Source organism: Gossypium hirsutum, chromosome D02, assembly GCF_007990345.1.
Source record: "Gossypium hirsutum isolate 1008001.06 chromosome D02, Gossypium_hirsutum_v2.1, whole genome shotgun sequence".
NCBI lineage: Eukaryota > Viridiplantae > Streptophyta > Magnoliopsida > Malvales > Malvaceae > Gossypium > Gossypium hirsutum.
The window spans coordinates 70386135-70414045 of record NC_053438.1 but is presented as its reverse complement, the minus strand read 5'-3'; the positions used below and the strand labels follow the sequence as shown (position 1 = coordinate 70414045).

The window sequence follows — 27911 nt, the reverse complement described above, 5'->3', positions numbered from 1 at the left end:
ATAGTTTAATGATTATTTTGTAATTTTTTGAAGTTAAATAATTAAAAAGCAAACTTGCTAATAGTTTAATAATTTTATGTGCAATTTACCCTAAAATTTATATAAATATATATTTCTTACAACTTACACACTACTAATAAAAATAAATCACTGCCAACACAAATCACACACTACAAACACAAAATGTCTACAACTCGAACTCACAATATAGGTTGTAGGGGGAATGCTCATGGCCAATAATTAATAGTGATAATATTTTAATTATCGCGGTCTCTCCGAAAGATCGATCCTATGTCTGAATAAAAGGAGTTAAAACTTTTTTTTTCAATGTCATAGAGGGATCAAATGGTATACTTCTGACTGTATCTGTTCTTTTTAACACAATAACTAGAATTACTCATAGCTTCTCGACCTATAAATAAGAGGATAATGCGCTTCAGCGCACTCGAACTCACATCCTCCTACATTGACAATAATATCCATATCAATTGAGCTAAAACTCAATCGAGTGAATTTCATATATTTAAGTAAAGTAAAGAGTAGAACAATAATTTGCCCTTTACTTTTCGGTTTGGCAATCATATTTTTAAGATTTTTTTAATAGTTCATAACATGGACAAATCTAGGTGCTAATGAGATTCTGCCCCTAAAATGAATTTTTTTTATTTAAGTTTTTTATAATTTATAAAATTTTAAATTAGTAATGGTAAAAGTGTACTTTGACCTCTTAAATAATAAAATTTTTATTTAATTCTCTAAAAATTATAAAAAAATTTTTATTTAATTCTCTAAAAATTATAAAGGTATAAACTATTAAAATGACGAAATTATATTTTTACTATTATCAAAATATATAATTTAATTTAATTTCGTCCCCTCTGACTTCCCCCTGGATCCATAATAATTTGATTCAAATCAATTTTTTAAACTCTGATTTATTAATTTGTATTAAAAAAACTAATGAAACATCTATATTCGGATCTAATTTCACTTTCTTGATGGTCTATAAATTTAATTTAATTCAATTTAATCCACTTCACTGCTATCTGTTTCCCAAAGGAGGAACAGCCGCAAATCCATATCTATCCGACACGTGTCTTCTTCCCATTCAATCTCTTAAAACAACCAAATGCCCACATCAACAGACTCCACGTGTACAAAACAACAATGAAAAGGCCCTCCCCTAAACAAATTCCAAAAGAAATTAAAATTCAGTTATACACGATCATCCTTTCAAACTCCTTCTTGATCTGAATGTAAGCTACAGATTTTAAAGAAAAAATACATTTGTGTGAGAAAGTTTATTTTTGGTTATGGAAGGGAAGCTGGTTGAGAGGTTAGAGGCCGCGGTGGCGCGGCTGGAGGCTCTTGCTGCCGGAGGAGGAATTTCGGCCAGGGGATTACCGGATAGTGGCGGTGATGACATGTCTTCGGATCCGTCTATTGTTGCGTTTGACGATCTGATGGATCAATATGCGGCGAAGGTTTCCGGTGCTGCGGAGAAGATTGGAGGTCAAGTGTTGGATGTGAGTAAGTTGCTTCTCAAGGCCTTTTCAGTGGAAAAGAAACTTCTTATGGAGATCAAGCAAACTCAGGTTACTGTTTTTTTCTTTTGTTCAAATTTTGTTTGATTGAGATTTTTTTTATTAGCTAGTTTTTGAAATCATATATATATTTTTTTATGAATTACGTGAAAACTCTGTGAATTAGATTTAAAGTGTGAATTTATCTATATAGCTTAATGTGGTTGTTGCGATGATTGTATAAAGGAGGTTTTGGATTTTGTTGCTATGCAAAAAGATATTTTATTCGTTAGATAGCTTTCATTCCAATCTGAAGAGTGTCCATTTTTGTTTTTGAAGTCTGACTAATATAAGAAACATTAGAATTATTGAGGAGATTACAATAATATCACGAAGCATTTCAGTGAAAGTGTTTATTAAGATCATTATCAAGGAGGAAATTAACATTTGGTGGCTTGAGCGTTTGATGTTATTGTTTGGTTCTAGATGTTAGAGCAAAAGTAGAAGTCTTCTAAGTTTTAGCTGCTATTTGCTTTTTGATTCCTTTTACTCTACATGTTTTTATTCAGTGTGGTTCCATTCTATCAAATACTAATGAAATGCTGAACGCGTTTTGCTCTGCTGGTACAGAAACCTGATATGGCAGGGTTGGCTGAATTTCTCAAACCATTAAATGAGGTGATCATGAAGGTTAATTCTATGGCAGAAGCGAGGGGTTCTGAGTTTATCAACCACTTTAAGAGTGCTGCGGAGAGTCTTTCAGCTTTAGCATGGATTGCTTACACTGGGAAAGATTGTGGTATGTGAATGTATATTTTGGCCTATTTGCACATAAATATGTCTGCATGAAGTGGGTCACTTTTCTCAATGAAGTGACTCTCGTCTAGGGTGTAGTGTAGCATAAATCATAACTAATGTTGAACAAAGTTGGAGTCTGTTTCACACGGTTTGTTTGAAGTGTGGATTTATACTAATGCCTTTGTTCAAAGCTAGAATTAGGAAAGTGTGACTTCCATTTCGTACTTTCCATGCTTAGGCTTCTAGTGAAAGAATTTGAGAGTTGCTGCTGCTTGTATATATTTCATAATATCCAGTCAAGTTCTTGTTATGTCTAAATAGCCTTTTTACAGTTGTACGTGACAATAGCATATGATCTCCTGCTACTTGTTGTTTGATTCTTGGTAATGCTTTCTTATTCAAGGTATGAGCATGCCTATTGCACATGTGGAAGAAAGTTGGCAAGCGGCTGAATTTTACAACAACAAGGTACTTCTTTTTATTTATAGGAAGTAAGCAACTCAAGTTGGAAACTATCATCCACTATGCATGTTATCTATTGCTTTGAAACTAAGGAACAACATTGGATGCATAACAAGAGTGCCAAATCTTATATTTATTTGGAAGTTTTCTTTCGATCAATTATGTTGTTGTCGTTGGTCAGATAAACCTCTCCTTTCTGATACAATTGATCTTTTTACTGCAAAAATATGCAATATATATACAAATTTATCAGACTAAGAAACTTTTATCTGTTTAAATTTGTAGTAAGCTGTGATTAATACATTATCTTTTCATGTAACATCGTCCATTCAATCCGTATGATCATACATTTGAGCAAAATGTCTAGTTGGTTCGTATTGAAATATTGTAAATATCAGGTTCTTGTGGAGTACAAAACTAAAGATCCAAACCATGTTGAGTGGGCAAAAGCATTGAAGGAGCTGTATTTACCAGGTCTGAGAGGTTATGTCAAAAGTCATTATCCTCTTGGACCAGTATGGAATGCTTCTGGTAAAAAGGTATCTGCTGCTCCATCCAAAGCTCCTCAGTCAGGTGCCCCTGCACCTCCTTGTCCTCCACCTGCTTCTCATTTCACCTCAGAACCTTCTAAAGCTTCTTCATCACAACCAAAACAAGGGATGTCAGCTGTTTTTCAAGAACTCAGTTCTAGGAATGTCACTGCCGGTTAACCTCTTACCCCTCTCTCTGTTCTTCTTTCCTGTCTAAATTTTATGTCAATGATTGAGCATATATGATCTGATTCTCTTAATATATAGGCCTGAGGAAGGTTACTGATGATATGAAGGCGAAGAACCGTACTGATAGAACAGGCGTTGTTAGCACCAGCGAAAAGCAAACAAGTTCCACACCCTCTACTACTACCCCTACTGTCAAAAAAGTCGCACCACCAAAACTAGAGCTGCAAATGGGTCGTAAGTAAGTTTGTATATTTTCTGTATTACCTTTTATTTTGGTGGTTGTGGTATTTGATTTGTTAATTGACTATTACTTGTAATATTGGCAGGTGGGCTGTTGAGAACCACATAGGAAACAAGAACTTAGTTATTGATGATTGTGATGCCAAACAATCTGTGTATGTTTTTGGATGCAAGGATTCCGTTTTGCAGATTCAGGGTAAATTTATTATCTCTATAATTGTTTACATATATGCTTGTTTGCATTGGCTCCTGTGAACAACTTAGCGCTGTTGTTATATTATGCAGGGAAAGTTAACAATATAACACTTGATAAATGCACTAAGATGGGAGTGTTATTTAAGGTTTGTAGGAGAAGACCTACTTTTTACATATATATCTTCAGAAGCATAATATTTACTCATTATGCTGCTTTTGACTTAAATTGGCAGGATGTTGTGGCCGCTTTTGAGATAGTAAATTGCAATGGCGTTGAGGCACAATGTCAGGTAACTTCTTCATCCCTGATGCTGATCTTGTTATTGTGGTAAATAAATTAGTATAGGGGCCCTTTTCCCATGCTCTTTGATTGATAATTCTACCAATTACTATGCTGGAATTAGTGATTGACAGTTTTATACTTATGATTATCTACTTTGCGGATGTTCAAGGGTTCGGCTCCAACAATTTCAGTGGACAACACATCCGGAGCTCAGTTGTACTTGAGCAAAGATTCTTTAGAAGCAGCTATAACGACAGCAAAGTCAATTGACATCAATGTATTAGTACCTGGTGCTACCTCTGATGCTGACTGGGTAAGTTTTCAAGTTTTTGAACCTTTTGGCTTTAAAGGTTTTATTGATCACCTTAATTCTCCTTCCTCTTGTTTGGAATCCTTTTGTTTTACTTATGGATTGTTGAGCTTGAACTATGTTAATATCGATTTGGTTGCCATGTCTTATAGAATAAAAGTTTATTCTGCATATATATTGAAAGACCGATAACATGAAGTGAATATACCGGCCAGGTCTCTTTATTATAAGAATAGAATTAAATTAGTCCCTTTATTATTAAATGGATCAATTTAGTCTTGTATTATTAAAAAATAAAATAAATTCAAATTTCAATAGAGTTAACATTTATTATTTAAAAAATGACTTTTATGGATAAAAGAGTTAATATTTTGAAATTTTTTTATGATTTTGCAAATAAAATTTTTTGTTTAGAGTTAAACTACAAATGAAAAAGAAATAGTTTTCATGTCAAATTTTTAACATTAAATGTTAGCTATGCTACAAGTTCGCTTTATATGTTTCATTGTAATAGTATAAGAATTAAATTGAAGCATTTAATAATAGAGAGACTAATTTGATCCCGTCCCTATGATAGAGTGACTTGACAATTACTTTCACTGATAATATCATTGTTAATTTAAATGGCTAATACTATTAACTATAATAGTTAAAATGTTGATTTCAATTTCTCATTAAAAAAAAATCTCTTCCAACTCAGCATACTAACACAAGCTTTTCTAATGTTCGAAGATTTTTTTTTATTATAAAAAGTTCATATCAGCATTTTAATCGAAATAGTTAAAAAATTAACTAATAACGTTAGTAAAAAGATTAAATTATACTGAATTAAAGTACGGGGACTAAATATTAAATTAAAGTATTGTAAAGGGATAAAAACAAATTTCGACCTGCATTATTCCATGATTATATGCTTCTTATGTTTTTCCATTATTATTTATGTCAAGCATGCTTTTCAATGACATGTTGGTTTATATATTTCTTTACCAAGAAATGGATGATGGCTTAACCATGTTTGTTGTGATAGGCGGAGCATCCATTGCCACAACAGTATATCCATGTATATAAGAATGGCCAATTTGAAACTAGTCCAGTCTCTCACTCAGGAGCATAAGTAAGACTAAAATTTAAAATCCACAATTTTTAGCCTTTTTTTTTCTTCTAATTTTTACTTCAATTCTTTTCTTTCTTTGGACAGTGCTTTTGATCTCTTTTTCTACCCTTTGATCAATTTATGACACATCATTATTATTTTTATTCCTTCAGTTTAATTTTTTTTTTAAAACAAATTTTTATTCTCTTTCAATGAGCTTTTTTGCAACTATTTATAGTATGTTGTAATTGGAACTTCAATTTTTCTTTTCAATTGTTCTTAAATAAATTGATCTATTCGGTTTATTTATTTAATATTGACAAAGATTTCTTCAATTTATTTTCCTTAGATTTAAGTGGCTTAATTTATTAATTTATTTGGATGTCCTGAAAAAATATGGCAGGTGATAAAAATATAAACACGTGAAACGAACGTTTTCCAATAAACGAGTCAATGTAAAGAAGAAATGAAGAATAGTAGATTGGTACCCTTAAATCTATTAATTCTGATACAACTTTGAAATTTTAATAAGATGAGTTGAAATTTAGTTTCATCTAACTTGATCTCGGATTCGAAATAATCTAAATTTAAACTTATTTGAATTACAAAAAGAGTTAATTACACAAAACATCCCTAAATTATGACACTCATTCTAAATTGATCTTTAAAATTTAAAATATTCTATTTATATCTTTAAGCTATTGATCTTATATTAATAAAGTCCTTTTGTTACTAAAATAGTTCATTTAACTGTTAAGTGACATAATTGAAAATGAAAACTTTAAAGGAAAATGAAAACTTTAAAGAAAAATGAATGTTGTAAAAATATTAGTTTTGAGATTTTTAAAAATTTTACTGAAACTATCATTCACTTTCTTCTCTTTTTTTTTATTTTACTTTATTTTTAATTTGAAAAGTGATGCGACAATATTTTAGTTTTCTTTAAACTTTTCATCTTAATTTATGTCACATAAGATTTTACATATCATTTAATAGTTAAATTAACGAATTTAGTAACGGAATGACCTTATTGATATAAGATCGATAGTTTGAGGATGTAATTAAAATATTTTAAAGTTTGAGGACAAACTTAAAATGAGAGTCACAGTTTAGGGATGTCAGGTGTAATCAACTATTAAAAATAAGATTTAATATATATTTTAGCATCTAAATTTAGTAAATTACTTTTTAAAAAAATTAATTAAATTTAGCAATTAAATTTATTTTAATTTGAAAATTTGAAATTTTAAAAATTTTAATAATGTAACTAAAACTTAACGAAATCTAAATTTATTAATTAAAATAGATTTAATTATCAAATTTAAATATTAAAATAAATAAATACAAAATACAAAAGCTAAAATCATGAATAAAACATATAATGATTTAATCCAAAAAATCCGAATCTAAAATGGGCCCAATTGAGAGGCCCAGGGTATAATTTGATTAAACGAAATTTCTTACTTCTTTCACCCTTTGCATTGCCCCTGCCTTGGGGAAAACGGGCGTTGGTCGGAGACTTGGTTGGTAGGCCTATCCATACACGTGCTCCTCCAAATAAGCATGACGTCTAGTTTGCTGCGTTTTTCTATATTTCAATGGGTTAAATTAATTTTTAGCCCCTGAACTTGATAACTAATTTAATTTTAGTATTTTTTTTGTTTACTTTAATACTTAAATTTGACAACTAAATCAATTTTGGTTCGTGAATATAATAAATGTAAATGTTTGATTACTTGACACTCTATATGCCACATCATCAAATCTAAATAAAATCTAAGTTTAATTATTAAAATAGGTTTCGTTGCTAAGTGATACTTTGAGTGCCAAATCATTAAATTTTGACGGGACATAAATCAGAGAATTAAAATAAATTTAATTATCAAATTTAAATACCAATGTGGACCAAAAAGACTATAAATATTAAAATGTATTTAATTATAAATTAAAAATTTTAAAATAAAACAAAATAATTCAAAAAAGTCCACCAATAAAACAAACTAATGGTACTCCTGTTTTGCCCCCACCCCCAAAAAAGAAAGGGAAAAACACACGTTGCGGGTCCCTAAAAAATGCAGTGATGTTACATCAATTAATTGAGGAAAATATCGAGGAGGTATAATGATTTATTTAGTCCTTTAATTTTAATAAAAAAATAATTTAGTTATTTATTTTATTTTTTATATTTTTAAATTTATGTTTTTTTTGTTAAAATATCTCAAAATAGATGAAATTTTAAAAAAATATTAACTTTGTTAATATGAACATATATGTAAACTATCACATCAACAATTAATTATTTTTAAAAAATTTAGAAAAAAAGTTATTAAAATTATTTAAAAATGTTGTAAAAACAAAATATATATTATAAAATTTTTAAAAATTGAAAAATATTATAAAACAATTAATTGTTTATGTGGCGGTCCATGTGTATGTCCACACCAGCAAAATTAACGTTTGTTAACTTTTTCACCTATTTTGGGATGACTTGACAAAAGAATGTAAATTCAATAGTAGATGAAGGGCTAAAATGAGTTCTTTTATAAAGTTGGAGGGCTAAAAAAATTATCATGCCTAATATAACTTGGTAGTCAAATTTATTTCAATAATAAATTTAAATTTCATTCCAATGCAAATTTAGGTCGATATCAACTATGTTGATGCATACCGATTAATTTCATCCATATCGACCGAAATATGGTGTACCAACTGGAATAAAAACTGATTTTAAAATATAGGGGTGAAACCAAAAAAAAATATTTGAGGGGACCAAAATTAGGTTTATATTTTTATGATAGCTAAAATGAAATTTCACAATTTTAATAATTTATATCTTGATAATTTTTGGAAGGCCAATGCGTAATTTTATCATTTATTGAATTAAAATCTTGTAAAATTTGAAAGGTCAAAAGTAAAATTATTCACTTTAAGGGGTTTGGGGCCCTACTAGCCCCTCTAGCACTGCCCTGCTAAAATATTTTTTATTATTTATAAATTATTATCTGCATAATATGGGATTATCTTCTTGTTTAATTTATGAAATAAATTTTTTACTTGTTTATTTTGAGTTTATTTAACGATGAATTGTATTTGTAAATTTTATTAAAGAATATTTTATACGACTGAAGACTACTTTATATTTGAGACCTGATATTTACAAATATTTTTTTATATACATATATAAAAATATTTTTTAAAAATTACAATAAATCCGAAATAATGCATCAGAACAGATCGATATCAATATATATCAATATCAATAAAAAAAATATGTGGACCAAAATAAAAAGTTTAAAAATAACTCGCACTACTTTTATGAGTTTACCAAGACCCACTTTCCTCTACCATTTATTCAATCCTCACTCTCTTTCAACCTTCCAAATGTTTGTAATATTTTATCATATTAGCTTTGACACTACTGTTTATTGTCTAGAAAGTGTTTCTTTTTAAATAAATACGTTGACTCGAGTGTTTTATATTTATAGACGAAGTGGATATCATTTCAGCTGACTACTTGTTGATCGATTTATTACATTATAAATATAGAGAAAAGTTTAATTCGATGCATGATTAATATTAAATTCCTGGTTGAGTTAGCGTAATGCGTAAATCGAACGCCAATTTAGTTGAAAAATTAGTAAAATACTTTTTATGTTTTTTAATAAAATAATATTAAGATGAGATTTGAACTCGAAACACACAAGTTTTAAACATTTAACTTAATATCAATTCAACTAAAGATTCATTTAGTTTTGATATAAAATTGTTATAAATATTTTATTTATAATTTTTTTCGCGCACATTGTGAGTGCATTATAGTCTAGTATTTATAAAGAATCATATGCTTTTTTATTGTTTTAAAAAAATCAATATTTGATAGTCAAATCCGATCTCAACTGTATCCAAAGTCAAGCCGTATTAGACCTCTGAATGGGGAGAAGCTCTCCTATAGTTGCTTTCTCTATCAGCAAACTTGAAAAGGGTATCGAATTTTTTATCCTTGAACTCGGTAAATGTAAATGTTTGATGACATAACACTTTGTGTGCCAGATCATTAAATCTTGATGGAATCCAAGTTTCAATGGCTAAAATGAACCTCGTTACTAAGTGATACTTTGAGTGTCACATCATCAAATCAAGTTTAAAAATTAAATTAGATTTAATTGTCAAGTTTATGTACAGAAATAAAATAAAAAATATATAAATATCAAAATAGACCTAATTACCAAATTCAAAGACTAAAAATATATAGTAACCTTATTTGGAATTTTTTATACAATTCTTGCTTCTACCTGTTACCTCTAACTCTTAAATCGAAAAAAAAAAACACACACACAATTAAATATCTCTAATCCACGTCTCGTTAATTATTGCAATATCAATGAGCTTATTTGAAATTTGAAGTAAAAGTGAATGGGCCGGGATTTGACGTTTCGCCATACCAAGAGCTCTTTCTTTCGCAATTTAACCTTTTTATTGTTATTATTAAGGACATGTTTTTTTTTTTGAATTATAAAGGAGGGTAAAGCCCAAACATCAACGTGATTAGTGCGATTCGAACTTAAATTTCACTTGAAGCGATAAACATTCTAACCATCAAGTTAACACACGAGGTTCATTAAGAATTTAGATAAATAAGAAGAGATAACTTTTTTTTCATTTTAAACGTGGGGTTAAAGCTTGAGCTAAGGTGCCTGGAATGGCAACCCAATCCTTGGGTTGGTGGCTCAAATCTAGCACACTGGATTTAACTTACCCCATCTTCTTCTATGCCTTTATACATACGTTTGGTTCCAATAAAACAAAAGCCAGGTCACAGAAAGTGACACCAACTTCGTCCTTTAATAGAAAAAAGAAAAGGTTGGGGGATTGCTATTTCATCAATGGAAGAAGATATTGAAATTTCACGATTGGTCTAGTGGTTAAGAGATGTTCAATTATAGACTTCATCCAGATTTGAGTATTCCGAGGAGCAAGTATTAAGTATTTATTTGAACAACTCTCTTTAGACATAATGTGTGGGTGAGTGGTGTAGGTACGTCCTGACTATGTGTGTGTGAGAGCACTAATTCTTTTATTGTACAATACCAGAAAACGAAAGAAGATATTACATTGTCGTTGCAAGTTTGGCTAAATAATTAAAATTAGGGAAGGTTTGGAATATAATATATAAGGGATTTTATTACCCTTTTATTTGATGGTAAAATGAAAAGAAAATTCGTAATTGAGAAAATTTTAAATTGATCTAATAATTAAAAAAAATTATAGTTTTAATAAATTTCATTTTAAAAGTTGTTATGATAAAAGTATCATAAATGTTTCCGTGTTAAGAATCAAATTGCATTTTGTCCTATTTACTCAAAACATGAGTAAACTAGTCCTTATACATTAGGTCAAATAATAAACTGGTCATTTCTGTTAAAAATTTCATCCATTTTTACTGTTAAAAACTGATGCAGCTGACGAAATAACCAATCAGTTACACATGGCGTACCGCATGTATCTTATGCTAACATCTAAGACCAATTTTTAACAGTAAATTTAGATGAAATTATTAACAGAATGATCAATTTTCTCTTTAATCTAACCTATAGAGATTAATTTGTCCAATTTTAAATTAAAAAAAAAGTAAAATACAACCTAACCCCTAATAAATTCTCACTATAATTGCCACGGACGCTATCGAAAAAAATCCAAACTAAATTTAACCCTATCTATAAATGGTCCACCTCTTATGCCCCTACACCCAATTGTAAATTTAATATAGTAGAAAAAGAGAAGAGAAAGAAAGAAAAACACTCGAGGGGGTCCCTACGAAATACAGTAATATGCTACATCATTTAATTGTGGAAAATTTTGGGAAAATAAAATAAAATAATTTATGAAAAATTAACAATTTGGTCCCACATCCCAGCACGAGGTAGTTGAAATGTTAAATTTCTCACTCAAAAAGATTAAAAAAAAATAGTTCACACTACTTTTTTGAGTTTTCCACAACCTTTTTAACCCTTACATCATCCATATGGGATAGTACCATACACTATTTCCAAATCCCACTTTCCTTCACAATTTCTCATATCCTCCCTCTTTGACCCTTCCATATGGTTTTTAATCGGATTAAATCGGTTGGGTTCGGAATTGATTTAATTATCAGTTTGGAGAGAGATCAAATCGGGTTATTTGCAAATTGGTATGAATCAAGTTAAGAAATTGATTGAACTGTTTTTGTTTATATTTTTATAAATTTTTCATGATTTATTTGATTTAATCATATAAAATAATTGGACCGTCAAAGTGGTGACAGTGATCGATTTGATCATCTATTTTTTTTATGAAAATTTTGATTTTATCATATGAAATATGAGACCATTTTATATCGTTTCAAAAGTATTAAAATTAATAAGTACACTTTTCAGAATATGAATTTGGGTCTTTTCATTTATGAGAGACGAGGTGGATTTCGCTTCAATCATCCACTCATTAGTATTTATCACATTACGGAGATAAAAAGGTTAGGTTTGATCCATGATTCTGTACATTAATAATGAATCATATTTTTTTATTTAGAAATTTTCAATAACCGATAATCGCATTAAACTTCGATTAAATCTAAAATCAAATAACATTAAACTTCTAAATGAGGAAAATTTTATCATAAAACTGCTTTCTCTATCGATAAAACTCAAAAAGTGCATCAAATTTGTTTGCACTTAGCCTAATAGTAATTGGTAATGAAATCTTATTCGAAACTTTGTAACTGTTGAGTGTTTTAGTGTGTCAATTTCTAAAGAGTATTAATTCTCTATTTATATGATATGGTTTCTAGATGTGACGTCGTAAGTAGATCTTCATGTATGTCAACACTTACCTTATTCTAGCATTAATTATTATTCTTAACCTAATTTATTGTGTCTTAAATATTTTTCAAGATAAAAATTTATTAATTTGATATTTAAAGTTTATATTTGATATATATAATTTTATAAAATATCAATAAATTATATGTTTAATTATTGTTATTTGATTCGTTCAAAATCGATAAAATTTAAAATAAAAAATTAATAATTGTTCAAATATATTTATTTAATTAATTTTTTATTTAATTATTATTAACGGAAAATTAATGCGTTGGCTATTAAAACAATGAGCTCTTATATAAAGTCATGCCTTGCAAGCAACAGACACTCAGCTTAACAAATAAGCAAACACACACTCTCATTCTCTCTCTGTATTTCCTTTGTCTCTTTAATGGCTACTTTCTTCTTCTTCCTCCTCTCCTTCCTTATCTGCTTTCACTTCTCAAGTAAGTTTCTTACGCTCCAAAACGACACCGTTTTCCCTTTCCCTTTCTCAATAAAATGAAATCTCTACACACACACGCAAAAAAAAAAAAGAAACTGCATCACTATCAGTTACTTCACTTTCAAGTTCCATATTTCCAATTAATAATTTCGGTTTTTTTTTTTTTGTAAATAGGTGCTGAGCCGTTTATTGGAGTGAACTACGGCCAAGTGGCGGACAACTTACCGCCGCCATCAGCCACCGCGAAGCTTCTAAAATCGACGTCGATTGAGAAAGTTAGATTGTACGGAGCGGATCCGGCGATTATCAAAGCTTTGGCTAATACCGAAATTGGGATCGTAATCGGAGCAGCTAATGGAGATATTCCTTCTTTGGCTTCCGATCCAAACTCAGCAGCTCAGTGGATTAACTCCAACGTGTTGCCTTTTTACCCTGCTAGCAAAATCATCCTCATCACTGTTGGCAACGAGGTCACTTTCTAAAAAATTACCCATTCTTCGCTTTACACTCCCTTTTTCAATTTTTTTTTAACTTTCTAAAAACATTCTTAAATTTCAGCAAAAGTGAAACCTTTTACTAAAAAAAAATTCAGTTAATATTGTTACTGGTTTGGGAACGAGGTATTAAATTTTGGAGTTTAATTTAATTTTTTAAAAAAATTTGGGAGTTTAGTTAAAAAATTTCAAAAATTTTGGATTTAAAGAAAATTTTTAAAAAAAATCAGGGAATTTAATTAAATATTTTTAAAAAATTCAGGGAATTTCAAATTAGTTCATAAATGTTGAAATTATTATTATTTTACCCAGGTATTGACTACAAATGACCCGAATTTAATAAACCAACTGCTACCCGCAATGCAAAATATGCAAAACGCCATTAACGGTGCTTCACTGGGTGGAAAGATCAAGGTCTCAACGGTTCATTCAATGGCGGTGTTGGGTCAATCCGACCCGCCATCTTCCGGGTTGTTTAGGCCGAGTTATCAACCCGCATTGAAAGGTTTGCTTCAGTTCCACAAGGACAACGGGTCCCCTTTTGCCATTAATCCGTACCCGTTTTTCGCTTATCAAAGTGACTCCAGACCCGAAACGCTTGCCTTCTGCTTGTTTCAACCCAACGCGGGACGATTTGACTCGGGGAACGGAATCAAGTACATGAACATGTTTGATGCTCAGGTTTTGGTCCCTCCCTAACTTTTTCTTTTGGTTAAATTTGGTTTTGATGCTTTTATTATCTCTAATTTTAAGATTTAATCCTTGCATTTAAACCTATTCCAATTAAAATATTAACATAATTTTTCTTGAAAACAACTTTTCGAACAACAAGCAAGGTTTAGTTGTTAAAATTGATAAATTTTCCCAACTTAATTTCTATTTTTTTTTTCAAATTAATTTTTGAACTTGACAAATTTTCTATTTTTACCCATTTGATGACGTGACACTATAAAATTATGTTATACTATCCTTTAAAATTTAGTTGATAACATACAAAGTCGCAAAATTTTATATCTTTGAAAGAGTTGTAAGTTCAGGGACTAATAGGAATAAAAAAAGTTAGGGACCGAATTAAAAAAAAAGTTGTTAGGTTTATGTTACCTTATCCAAAAAAAAGGCAGGTTAACAGTGTATCAACCTATAATTCTATAGCTTTTAGAGGGAGTGAACCATAATTTTACCAGCTTTTGCTACCACGTTTAAATTTCAAATTTGAGAATATGATTAAAATACCAAAATCATAATTATATATATAATTTTTTCTATTTACAAGAAAAATTGGGATTATAAAAATTCCAAAGTAGTAATCGTTTTCAAGGAATGTTTCAGAGATTATATTAATAATATTTTTTTGCTGTAAATATTTAATTGTCGGTGGAATTCGTCGCTCTCATTCACGTGTGAGCTAATTATTCACTATAAAATAAATATTCTTGCCATTGTCTTTTTTCTGTAATGGGCTGAGTTGAGTTGAGCTGAGCTGAGTTTGGTTCGGACCGAGCCCAGTTAAAAAGTGGAATCTGAGTCAACACAGACAACAGTGTGGAAATAAAAACGTAGGACATACGTTAATATTAGTCACTAGTCCACGACATTGACGTAGACTGTGTTGTGGGATTTGATCACATGGATTCTTTTTTGTTTATTTATTTAATTTTAATTTAATTTTTAATTTGTTTGATTTACTTTTTTGACTTAGCCCAGAATTTATATATATATTTTATTTCTTTGCCTAATCCAACTTCTTTTCCTTTTTAAATCAAGGTGTTATATATAAGAAAATCTAGTTACATGTAGAAATTAGGGTTATCTTAGTGCATTTAGTTTAGGATGAGACCGCAACAGTATGTCGGTTGACTCGTAAATTGGTGGTTGAACCGAAATTCATAACTTTTTAATATTTTTTAATAATTATATAATTTGATTTGGACAGACCGATTGGATTGAGAATGGATAAACGACACAATAGCGTTTATGAGCTTCTTGAGTTCAACTCAGAAAAACTCTAAACTAGATTCGGTAATTATCGAGCCGACAATTATCGATCAAGTTGAATTTAAGCTTAGTAATACTTGACTCGAACGGTTCAGGAGTCTTATCGAGTTTTTCATATTTTTATAATGTTAAATTACGTAATTGCCCATAGTATATATCATCAACTCTAAGTTTAATTATTGAGTCGAGCTCGAAGTTCGAGTACAAAAATTGGTAAATGAGCTTAATTTGAGTCCGAACTCGCGTAGTTCAATTATCTTTTGAGTTGAGCTCAAACTTAAAAATAGATATTTGATTGAGCTCGAGCCGAGTATCGAGCTTCGAATTTCGGGTTGTGCTCGAAGTTCGAGTACAAAAATTGATAAATTAACTTAATTGAGTTTGAACTCGAGTAGTTTAATTATATCTGGAGTTGAATTTGAACTTAAAAATAGATATTCAGTCGAGCTCGAACCAAATATCGATCTCCAAATTTCAGGTCAAGGTTAAACTTGGTAATATTCAGACTCAGCGTAATTATACTCTTAGGCTTAACTAGTTGAATCATAAATCTTTAAGTTTAAGATATAAATTTAAGAAATAACTGGTGACACTGACCCTTAATTAGCTTGAGTTGATTAATGAACTTTTTAAGACGACATTTGTCATTGTTTATCCTGTCTTTTCTTTCATGATTTTTGGACTCAATTTAAAATCTTATCCAAGAACTGTATTTTTTGCAAAAGTTTGATTAAATTTCATTATCTTGCTGCAATCTGTCTTGTGTATATCATTATATTCTATGGAACTAATCACTTGTAAAAAGATAAATTACCTTTTTTACCATATTATTCATGATTTTTTTAATTATTTAATGATATTTCAGTAATTTTTTTATGTCATTGGTACATAATTTTAATATTTTTTATCTTAAATTCAGAATTCTAAACCCTAAATCATAAATGCTAAACTCGAATTTTAAACCCCAAACTTGAATTTTGAATTTTAGTTCAAAGTTTAGGGTTTGGATTTGGGTTTAAGATTTAGGTTTGAATTTGGTGTTTTGTGTCTAGAGTTTAGGGTTTTAAATTTGAGGTTCTTCATTCATGATAAAAAATTACTAAATTATATTTTAATGACATAAAATAAATTACTAAAATATTATTAAATAATTAGAAATAAACTATAAATAATATGGCAGGAAAAATTTATAAAATAACTGAAAAAGAAAACAATGTGCATATACACACAAAACCATGTCATTCTATAGCCTTGGTATGAGAAATAGTCAACTCTATGCCTCAGTTGACTCGGTTCTATTTTTATTTTTTTAATATTAATTTTGAAGTTTTGGATTTATTTTAATAAAATTAATATTATACTTTTTAAACATTATCCAATAAAGTTTCAAATTTTTAAATAAATATTTCTAAAAATTAATTTTTCAAGTAAATAAAAAATAAAAAATAAAATATTTTTAAATAAAAAGTAAAATTTCGGATAAGCATAATCTTTTAACTGAGCTAGTGTGTCCCTACTAAATCCTAATCACATTAAACGCATCTTTGGCTTTTTTCATGAAATAATTGGAGGTACTAATAAGTGTGGTTATTGGGTGACTTATTGTGCTTGGTAACAGGCTGGCCGTTCTAATAATTCTAGATTAGCCCTTTAATAGTTTTGTTAACTGTTGCATGTATATTGATGGATTTTAGGCAAAACTAAACTATTTCTGTTGTAAGAGTTGAATTGTATTTTGTTATTTTTATTTAAAATACGGGTAAATTAGCTTTTATATATTAGATAAAAAATAAATTGGTCACTTTGTTAAAAATTCATTTTATTTCTACCTTTACAAATTAATTTTTGTATATCATGCCATATGGCTCGTCATATATCACTACTTGATTATTCCGTTAATCACACTAGTTTTTAACGGTAAAAATTGATAAAAATTTTAACAAAAAGGATTAAATTATTTTTTGTTCTAACGTACAAGGACTAATTTGTCTTTTTATTAATAGAGTGGACAAAAAGTAATCTAGTTTCTAATATAAGAGTTTCCATATTACTTTTAACTAGGTAAAAAGAAGAAGTTTATAATGCAGTACTTTATTACGAGATTTAAATTTTGATAGTTGGTCCTAATGGTTGTGCAGGTTGATTCAGTGCATTCTGCTTTGAGTGCTATGGGGTTCAAGGATGTCGAGATTATGGTTGCCGAAACGGGATGGCCATATAGCGGCGATAGTAATGAGGTCGGACCTAGCATTGAGAATGCAAAAGCCTATAATGGGAACTTGATTGCTCATTTGAAATCGATGGTCGGGACACCGTTGATGCCCGGGAAATCTGTGGATACTTACCTCTTTGCACTCTATGATGAGGACTTGAAACCCGGTCCCGGTTCTGAACGGGCATTTGGACTTTACAAGTCGGACCTTTCCATGACATATGATGTTGGCATTTCAAAGAGTAGTCAGGTAAGTGAATTAATTTATTCATTTGAACCGAAGAAAAAGTTATAATAATCAAATTTTCCTTTTTTATGTTCTAGACTCCACCGACTCCGAAAACTCCGGTGACTCCTCAACCAAAACCGACTGCAACTGGTTGGTGTGTACCAAAGGCTGGTATTTCTGATGCTCAATTGCAATCGAGTCTAGACTATGCATGTGGCCAAGGCATCGATTGCAGTCCCATCCAACCGGGAGGTGCTTGTTTCGAACCGAATACCATAGCATCTCACGCTGCTTATGCCATGAACCTTTACTACCAGAATTCCGCCAAGAATCCGTGGAACTGTGATTTCTCGCAGACGGCAACACTAACATCCCAAAATCCTAGTAAATATACTTCACTCAAACTTTATCTCAGTTCTATAACGGACAATTGGTTTAATCGGTCGGTTCAGTCGGTTTTTTTTTTTAATCTATTTAATCAACTTTAACATGAGAAAACTAATATGATCAACTTTAGTTGAAAAAACTAACCAAATCGAGATTGTGACACGGTCGATTTGAATGGGTTTTGTCGGTTAATTGATCTTGAGTTATTGAGTTGTATTATATGGTTATATATTTATTATATAATAAAATATAAATTTCTTTTAAATAATTTAAAATTAATATAAAATTAGTTGGCTTTTTCGGTCAATTGGTTTAAAAATTCAAAAATTAATAACCAATTGAATTAACCGATTAAACCAAAGTCGAAACCTACCAACCATATATTCAGTCCTTCTAGTCCAAATCCAAGTAATAGACCCATAGAAATGGATATTTAGTAAAAGATTATGCTCTTTTTGTGGTATTAGTGTCAATAACTTTGTGATATTGAAACATCTAAGTAACTTTAAAATTAGGCCCCTAAATGATTTTAAAGGTTTTTAGTTAAAAAGTAATATTTATGTTACTAATGTGGTCTCATTTTATATAAAATATATATATGGCATCCAATAAAAACATATCATGTGTCACATTCTTTTTTATTAAAATTATATTTTGACATAAAATGAAACAAAATTGATAATTTGAAGACTAATTTTTACATTTAAGCCTTAATAATAAGCATCCGATGCCTGTGTTTGATGCATACATAGACATGAATACGAAAATATCATTCTCTAATAATATATATATATGGGTGAACTATAAAAATAGTCACTTTTATTTCTTTTAGATTACATTTTAGTTACTTATGTTTGAAATGTTACGTTTTAGTCACTTACATTAACGTGTTTTAACATTGTAGTCATTGAGCCGTTAATTACCATTAACGTTGTAATGGTAAGCTGATGTGCCACATTAAATCATCATTTCGAACAAAAATTTTAGGTTAGATTATACAATCAGTCTCCATATTTCTTCGTTTTGAGCAATTTAACTTTTTTATTTTATGTTCTTTTAACTTTTTTTCTTTTTTTTTCATTCTCTTCTGCTTCTCTCTCTATTTTCTTCCCTTTCCCATCTCTTTTAATGTAAAAGGAAAAAATTAAATTGCTCAAAACGAAAAAAATATAAGGACCAATTGTATAATTTAACCTAAAATTTTTGTTTGAAATGATGATTTAACATGCCACGTCAGCTTACAGTTACACCGTTAACGACAATTAACGCTCAGTGACTAAAATGTTATAACATGGTAACGTAAATAACTAAAACGTAACATTTCAGACATAAATGACTAAAATGTAACCTGAAATAAATAAAAATACTTATTTCAATAGTTTACCCTATATATATATATATATAACACCCATATTCGACATTTATATCAAAATCTCAATAATATAATATCTTAATTTCCATTTTTTTTTCTCTAAAAGAAAATTTTCCTTTGATTGCAGCTTATAGTAATTGCATCTACCCTGGCGGGAGCACTTAGAAAAGTAAGATAAAATATGTGGGTCTTATTTTAGAAATACAAAGTAGCTTTGACTGTAAAGTTATTCTCCTTTGATATGGGTTTGCTGTGGTCTGTGTTCTTTTTTGGGTAAATTATTTGATGTAATAAAGTTAGGGTTGGAATGTTGATGAACTTTTGTGGTTAAAAAAAATGGGTCATGCTTATAATCTCTTAAACATAATATCAAAATCAGTATGACGAAGGTATGAAAGTTTAGATTCAATCCGAAGCATTTAATTTTTCTTCCCCAATTATTAAAAAAAATAAAATCATATTTCGCTTACCATATCTTCTCTAAATCTATTGTTTTATATATAGTCAATGAATTTTGGCCTGTTCTTATGCCTAAAATATAGGTTTCATGTCCAAGTTTCTGCTGGTTCTTTACTTGTTCAAATGCTTATTATATGATTATGAATGTTTGAGGATTGAATACTACTCAAACTCATTTTTGCAAAGGGTAAAACTAACATTAGCTTTTGTATTATGGATTGGATTGTATTTTACTTATTTTTACTTAAAAAATAAGAAAATTAGTCCATGTATATTAGATTAGAGAGTAAACTAGCACTTTCTATTAAAAATTTTATCCATTTCTATCATTAAAAATTGGTGCGGCTTACAGAACAATTAAACTGTCACGTATACTTTATTCTAAATTTTAATGTATAATGATAAGTTTTTAACAGTAGAAACAAATTAAATTTTTATAGGAGGATTAGTTTGCTCTTTGATTTAATATATAGAGATTAATTTGTCTTTTTTTTTGTAGAAGGGACACAATACAATCAAACTCCTAATATAAAAAGTTTTATGTACTTTTACCGTTTGGAGGTTAATTTCTTCAGATGAAAAAAATTAAGTTTGGGCTTCAATTTCTTACAAAACAAAGACTTGAAAAAGGGGAATAACTTATGTAAGATAAAAATACAAATACCAATGGATCTAAAATTGAAGCCAGACAGAAAACCGGTTGAGTTTTAGTTTACTTGGCATGCGTAAATATAATTCAAATCTGTATAAAATTGTTACAAAAAAAAAACCAAAGTCATTATGAACTATTAAAAAATTATTCTTAAAATGAACTCGTTAATGTTTAAAATTCAAATTAATTTAATCATTTGTAGTAGGGAGATTTATTTAATATTAAAATAAATTTAATTTTGAAAATTAATTTTTTAACTACCTTAATTTAAAAATAAAAAAAATCAAAGTAATGCATTTCATATTTTTCATTAAAGTGCAAAATTTTAACTTATTTTAACTTATGGACATGATTTTAACCATATTGACTCAATATGGTTCATTCAAAGAAAAGGATAATTTAAAAAAAATTTCATAAAATTCTATAATTTTTTTTATTGGGTTCCATTTTTTTTCCTTTTATAGTATTGACTTTGGATCAATATAATAAATATATATACAGAAGTAGTCTTTTTATATTTATTAAATATGTTACCATTACATGTCTTGTGACTTGGTCCAAATGACAACCCGATTAGAAAAACTCAAACATGGTGACTTGATTAGGGAAACCCCAATAGTTTGCCTTTGCCATCCCCTTATCTGCCTAATACCAATAGCTCGTCATCCTCTTGTCCACCAGATGGCTACAACTCGTCATTTCTTTATTCGTACATCCGCAAGAATGCCTCTTCGAGGAGTCCCTTAAAGGGATAACGCGTCTTCATGCATGACACATAATTATCCCCCTACCACGTCCCATCAAAAAATCATTTCTTATAAATACAATGAGTATTATTCTATGAGAAGGAAGGAAGAGAACCACAAAAAAATGATATTTTTATTGTTAAAAAAATTAAATGGTATTTTTTAAAAAATAACTATTCTAAATAATAATAATAAAAACCTTTCATTTATATAAAATCTAGTTTAGACCATTTCAAAACTTACTTACAAGAATATTATATTTATTATATTTATTAACAAAAAAAAGAAAAATTGACAAATACAATGTCAACTCTTCCTCTCCTGTCGTATTCTTATGCTGCCCAACCTTTTCCCTCAGTTATATTATATGATTAGCAGCCATTCCAACTATTAATATTATTAATTACTTGTTATTTTTAGTAAATTCCATTATACTGAAGATAGATTCTCCTCTAGTTGTTGACTTCAATGTTAGAACCATTTTTCTTTTTTAGGTTTATATTTTTCAAAATATTTATCGAAATGAGTTTAGTAATTAATCATTCGCATTCTGTAAGTTTATTAAGGGGTAGATGCTAGCCACGAATTTTAAAATTACTTCATATTCAGGATCAGACCCTCGATTATTGGTTAAGATAAAAGAAATAAGGAGAACCAAAGATTGATTAATTACCTTCCAGATATGCTTTGCTAGTGTTTATAAGAGAGAGAAAAAAAAAACATGGTAATGGAGGAAGATTGGGAAAAAGTTAATTCTACTAAAAGTCCCCAAACTATTGCCCAAAATTTAAATTAATCCTTAAATTTTAAAAAATAGTAGTTGAAAATCAGTATTCTATGAATTTAGGCATCAACTAGAGGAGAATAAAAGCCATCAATTGTAAACATTAGTGTAGATGAATAATCTATTATTGTATAAGAATCTTGAGTAAGATGTGTTAATACAATATTTAGTCCTTGAACTTGATAAAAAAATATTTAATTTAATTCTTGAACCTTTTTCTTTTTTCACATTCGTTTTAAATCTGAACAATTTTTTTAATCTTATTATTGAATTTGGATTTCATTAATATGTGATAATGGGATATTATAAGTAGAGTGTCATGTTATCACCAGCACGATCTTTAGGTGATGATGTAGCTAATCTTAAAGTGACATATTATTACACTTTAATAGAAACCGAGTTTAAGGATAAAATCAAGAAAAGTTGTCAAGTTTTGAGACAAACGTGGATAAGCAGAGGCTAAGACGAGAAAAGTTTCCAAATTCAGGGACTAAATGTTTTTTATCTCTAAAAGAAAATCATCTCTATAAAAATTAGGACCTCTATTTTTTAACATGTCATATCTAAACTATTTGTGTGGTAAATATATACGTGTTTATAATTTAATACACACATTTAAAATATATTTTACATCGCTAAGAGTGCCATGGAAGTCTTTGTATTAGAGTCAGATTGCATTTTATCCATTCTAGTAAAAAAATGGACAAATTAGTCCTAGTATATTAAATCAAAGATCAAATTAGTCATTTTTGTTAAAAATTGACATGGTTGATGAAATAACTCGACAATAACATATGATATGCCACGTGTACCTCATAATGGTGTACAAGGACCAATTTTAAACAATAAAAATGGATGAAATTTTTAACAGAAAGATCAATTTGCTCTTTGATGTAAATTTTAAGTAGAATAAACAAAATGTAATCCAACTTCTAGTATATAGGCCTCCATGGTACTCTTACCATTTTACATCATATTTGAGTTGCATTTAACCTCCAAAAGCATCTAGCTTGAGACCGATTTAGAATTTGAGTCATAGTTTGAGGACTGATAATGAAAGTAATCCAAACAAATGCCGCAGTAGAGATCCACGTGGAAGGGTAAGTGGGGCCGGCGGCGACAGTCAAAACACAATCAAAACCTTTACCGATCAGCCATAAACCCCCCTTTTTATTTTATCTCTTTCAGAATATTACAAAACCATCAATCATCACCTTCACCATAAAAAACCCTTCCCTTTATTTTGGGTTCTTTTTCCTTCTAAATTTTGGGTTTTTTTTTTAAATTATGAATCCATAGCAGAGAGATCATAGAAAAAAGGCTTGACCTTTGATCGATCTCGCAACAAGGAAGTTTACTTTTTTAATTTTAAAAAATGCTTTTTCTTTTTAAGTTAAAAAGATTTTAAAAGACCCAAAAAAAGTAAAAAAAAAATGTCTGTTGCAGAGCTGAAAGAGAAGCACGCGGCGGCGACGGAGACAGTGAATAATCTAAGAGAACGATTAAAGCAAAGACGTCAACAGTTGCTCGACACTGATGGTAAAAAAAAAATCAAAGTTTTTTAATTTTGTTGGGTAATTATAAATGATTTTTTTTTAGCTTCTAAGATCTATTTGGGTTTTTTTTTTTGTGTGTAAATCATCATGTGTAGTTGCTACATATGCAAGATCACAAGGGAAGAGTCCAGTTACTTTTGGTCCTACGGATCTGGTTTGTTGCAGGACCTTGCAAGGTCACACTGGCAAGGTAATTTTAAAAAAAACTTTTTTATTGCAATTTTTTGAATTGATTATTGTTTTTTTTTTTAAGGTTAAAGAAGGTGAAAATTTGCTTACTTTGTTTGAAATTGAATTGCTTTGGGACGTGTTTATATATGTATGTATGTGTATCAGATTTCAGTTGCATGTGTATTTTCTCTAGGAGAAAGGGACTTTTTTTTTGCTATGTTGATAGCTTTGTAAGTAGAAATGCTTTGTTGGAAGACAAAAATGGTGGTTTAGTTTATGGATTATTATCATATACGCCGCCGCGAGTGGAGTATAAAAAACTTCACAAGCGGGTTTAGGGTGATGCTATTTGTTATTAAGGACACTTGGCATCATCTTAGAACGTTTGTGGAGTTTTTTTACTATACTGGCGGTGGATGGAATAATTGTCGTTTGTTTAAGTGATGCATGCTCCAATGGCAAGAGAAGCTCGGATAAAGATTCGAATTTGGAGTAAAATTTGACTTAGAATGCTTCATTTAAGATTTGATATTTTTGGGCTGATTTCACTTTCATTCAATTCTTTTTTCGTTTTTTCGAGTCTTGGGTTTCACAAATGAATTATTTACTGAAATGGGGCTAAATAGTTGCTAAATTGAAGCAAATAGTCATTTGGATTGTTTTTGAGTTCTGCATGATGATAGGGAAAAACTCAAGTTAATGATAATTTGTTTGCGGATCACTTGTTATACTGATGGCTATAGATGAAGTTGAGTATTTGAACTTAATTTCCAAGGAAATATGCAGGTTTACTCCTTGGATTGGACTCCGGAAAGGAACCGGATTGTTAGCGCGTCTCAGGATGGACGATTAATTGTGTGGAACGCTCTAACTAGCCAGAAAACTCACGCCATAAAGCTGCCTTGTGCGTGGGTTATGACGTGTGCTTTTTCTCCCACGGGTCAATCAGTTGCCTGTGGTGGTCTCGATAGTATGTGTTCCATTTTCAACTTGAATTCTCCGACTGACAGGGATGGAAACCTACCTGTATCAAAAACACTTAGTGGACATAAGGGTTACGTCTCGTGTTGTCAGTATGTTCCAGATGAAGACATTCACATTATTACCAGTTCCGGTGATCAGACCTGTGTTCTATGGGATATTACTACTGGCCTTAGAACATCGGTTTTCGGGGGAGAATTTCAATCTGGACATACTGCTGATGTGCTAAGGTATCTTAGTGTTTTTTTACCTATTTCGATTACCTTATAAGTTTATTGATTTGCATTAATGAAGTGTTTGATATCTTTGTTTAAGTGGCTCGGGTATGAAGTTAATACAGAAAAGTTATGATTAGTGTAAGGTAAAATATGCCATAGGTCCCTGTACTCTTCACAAATTTTGGATTTAGTTCTTGTACTTTTTTTCCCAGAAATTTAGTTCCTCTACTTTTCAGATTTTAAAATTCAAGTCCAATTGTTAACACTGTTAAATTTGTTGGTATAACATTTTGAAATTAAAAAAAAAAACTCGATAGCAATGTAACTAAAAAAATACGCTGCAATAAACCTAAATTTAACAAAATAATCTTAATAGTGTTAAGCGTAACAGTTAGACCTGAATTTTAAAATCTGAAAAATAGAACTAAATTTTTAGAAATAAAAGTATAGGGGCTAAATTTCAAATTTTCAAAGAATAGAGGGACTTCTGGTATATTTTAACCTTAGTATAATGTTTGTTTTATGCACATACTCTGTTAACTACTGTGGATAATAAGCTCGAGGAATCCTGAGCAGACTTTCTGTTGCTTCTGATCAATCTGTTCTCCTTTTATTGGTATGGTGGAACCTATGTCCGGTGATATTTGTGTTTATCAAAACTTTTGATGAAAGATAATAAGTCTTCTTTTATGTTCATTCTTTCAGTGTCTCAATTAATGGATCGAACTCAAGAATGTTTGTCTCCGGTTCATGTGATGCAACTGCCCGATTGTGGGATACTCGTGTTGCAAGTCGAGCAGTTCGTACATTTCATGGTCACGAGGGCGATGTAAACACTGTGAAGTTCTTTCCAGATGGCAATAGGTTTGGAACTGGATCGGATGATGGAACTTGTAGGTTGTTTGACATTAGAACTGGTCACCAATTACAAGTATACTATCAGCAACACGGCGATAACGAGGTTCCACATGTGACCTCCATCGCATTCTCCATTTCTGGAAGACTTCTCTTTGCCGGATACTCAAATGGAGATTGCTACGTATGGGACACGTTATTGGAAAAGGTAATAATAACCCATCCTCCATCCCCCACCCCCCGTTTTTGACTTACTTTCATCTTTCCAACCCTTTGATTCCCAAACACGAATTTTTAATCCATTCGTAAACCTATTTTCCCCCATGTGATGTTTTGTTTTGGATTGTGTATTGGTTTAGGCATAATGTTTTCTCATTGTATTCTTTCCCTGCTCATCACCATCGGTGATTAGCAGGCTTTTCTTTAGCATTAGACTTTTTGATGATTTAGACCAGCATAATGCTCACATCGTTGACATAGATGTTTAATGAATACTTAAGCTGAAAAGCATAGGACTCAATGAACCCGAGTTTTGTCGACTTTCCCTCTCTTCGGGTTGAATACGGTTTGTGCAAATGCAATATATGAAGTGTCAAATGTAGTCAGCTTTGGAACCTTGCAGCCTAAACTTTTTTATTTTTCATTTTTTATCCCATTCTTTCAAGTTTCAACTACTTGTAATTAAACTTTAGCTGAAACTATTTATAGCTGTCTCGGGTTTGGCACATAGTAGGCAGTGATTTTCTAATCACCTTCGTCTTTTATGTTAGGTCGTTTTGAACTTGGGATCTGTCCAGAACTCACACGAGGGACGGATTAACTGTTTGGGTTTATCAGCCGACGGTAGTGCCTTATGTACAGGAAGTTCGGATACAAACCTCAAGGTTAGTCTACATTCTTTATTTTATCATACTTGCATTTGCTACTACTAGAAATGAAAAACTGGCTCTGCATACCGAAACAACTAGGAATCGGTAATGAAACGAAAAATGGAAATTCAGAATTTCTTCTAAATGCAAAAGCGATCTTTGAAAATGGCAGATTTGGGCATTTGGAGGGCATAGAAAGGTGATCTGATTCATCAGACCGAGAAAAACAAGTTACGGTATCTCCGGCTGGTGCCCCATTTCTTCAAACTGCAATCTTTCATGGCATTATCCAATGTGGGAGATTTCCTATGTATTTTAATGCTTCGCACTGTTGCTTGTAAACTTCCATGTTGAAAACCCAATTTGATTAGTGCATAAAGAAAGATTAAGGAAAAAAAACTTTGTATTAGGCAGAGATGTTCATTTGCATTTTTCTTATATAGCTTTTGCTTGATTGTGATTTGTGATAAAAAAAATTTTCATTTTATTTTTCCCAAATTGTCTTTGGACCGTTTTCATTCCTATAACGTAACTTTTGTGTTAAATTATAAATCTGCTAATATTGTTCTTATTAATAAACTAATACGCTGTGTGTAATCATACCATCTTAAGCAGGACCAGCATCAAGTTGAGATTATATTGAGAAGTATAATTGGTTAAAACCAACTTAGCCTTTGTATTTTTATTTTTAAGAATTTAATTTTTTTCCTTTTATATTTCAAAACTCAAATCAATTATCAACACAATTTAAAATTTATTAAATTGGTTGGAATAAAAAAAATTCTCACTCAATCACTTGATAGCAATAAAAAAATGACTAATTAACTGTAGTAGCAAATTTACAAAAATATAAAAATTTATGAAATTAATTTAATCAAATGTCTAAATTATCGCTTAAATTTCAAATTGGTTCATTAATTTCTAAATATTTTAATCAAGTCATTTCATCAATTTAGTGTTAATGGCAACTGAATTTCTACCTACTACATAAATATTTTATGTTTAA

The 27911-nt window shown here is 30.0% G+C and overlaps 3 protein-coding genes across 3 annotated transcripts; all 3 read left to right on the top strand.

Annotated features, from left to right (window-relative positions):
- Window positions 1–1203: 1203 nt before the first annotated feature.
- On the top strand, window positions 1204–5935 carry LOC107908777 (cyclase-associated protein 1). Its single transcript, XM_016836043.2, has 10 exons — window positions 1204–1595; window positions 2154–2322; window positions 2725–2789; window positions 3182–3488; window positions 3581–3740; window positions 3829–3938; window positions 4028–4083; window positions 4171–4227; window positions 4390–4533; window positions 5558–5935. The coding sequence occupies exons 1-10, from the start codon at window positions 1314–1316 to the stop codon at window positions 5642–5644; spliced, it is 1437 nt and encodes a 478-aa protein (XP_016691532.1). The 5' UTR covers window positions 1204–1313; the 3' UTR covers window positions 5645–5935.
- A 6841-nt stretch (window positions 5936–12776) lies between these two features.
- LOC107908776 (glucan endo-1,3-beta-glucosidase 7) lies at window positions 12777–20023 on the top strand. Its single transcript, XM_016836041.2, has 6 exons — window positions 12777–12926; window positions 13100–13395; window positions 13732–14100; window positions 17553–17876; window positions 17951–18239; window positions 19742–20023. Exons 1-6 carry the CDS (start codon window positions 12872–12874, stop codon window positions 19777–19779), a joined length of 1371 nt encoding a protein of 456 aa, XP_016691530.2. The 5' UTR covers window positions 12777–12871; the 3' UTR covers window positions 19780–20023.
- A 3389-nt stretch (window positions 20024–23412) lies between these two features.
- On the top strand, window positions 23413–27403 carry LOC107908775 (guanine nucleotide-binding protein subunit beta-2). The gene is made up of 6 exons (XM_016836040.2): window positions 23413–23794; window positions 23907–24001; window positions 24769–25193; window positions 25887–26244; window positions 26807–26920; window positions 27078–27403. The coding sequence occupies exons 1-6, from the start codon at window positions 23689–23691 to the stop codon at window positions 27111–27113; spliced, it is 1134 nt and encodes a 377-aa protein (XP_016691529.2). The 5' UTR covers window positions 23413–23688; the 3' UTR covers window positions 27114–27403.
- Window positions 27404–27911: the final 508 nt, after the last annotated feature.

What these genes read in the sequence shown, in the direction of transcription:
- LOC107908775 (XM_016836040.2), top strand. Translation starts at nt 23,689, where the DNA reads ATGTCTGTTGCAGAGCTGAAAGAGAAGCACGCGGCGGCGACGGAGACA. An exon ending in TGCAAGGTCACACTGGCAAG is followed by an intron (nt 24,002 to 24,768) that starts GTAATTTTAAAA and finishes GGAAATATGCAG; the next exon opens with GTTTACTCCTTGGATTGGAC. An exon ending in GTTCGGATACAAACCTCAAG is followed by an intron (nt 26,921 to 27,077) that starts GTTAGTCTACAT and finishes TGAAAATGGCAG; the next exon opens with ATTTGGGCATTTGGAGGGCA.
- LOC107908777 (XM_016836043.2), top strand. Translation starts at nt 1,314, where the DNA reads ATGGAAGGGAAGCTGGTTGAGAGGTTAGAGGCCGCGGTGGCGCGGCTG. An exon ending in CTGAATTTTACAACAACAAG is followed by an intron (nt 2,790 to 3,181) that starts GTACTTCTTTTT and finishes TGTAAATATCAG; the next exon opens with GTTCTTGTGGAGTACAAAAC. An exon ending in TTCTAGGAATGTCACTGCCG is followed by an intron (nt 3,489 to 3,580) that starts GTTAACCTCTTA and finishes CTTAATATATAG; the next exon opens with GCCTGAGGAAGGTTACTGAT.
- LOC107908776 (XM_016836041.2), top strand. Translation starts at nt 12,872, where the DNA reads ATGGCTACTTTCTTCTTCTTCCTCCTCTCCTTCCTTATCTGCTTTCAC. An exon ending in GCATTTCAAAGAGTAGTCAG is followed by an intron (nt 17,877 to 17,950) that starts GTAAGTGAATTA and finishes TTTATGTTCTAG; the next exon opens with ACTCCACCGACTCCGAAAAC. An exon ending in ACTAACATCCCAAAATCCTA is followed by an intron (nt 18,240 to 19,741) that starts GTAAATATACTT and finishes CTTTGATTGCAG; the next exon opens with CTTATAGTAATTGCATCTAC.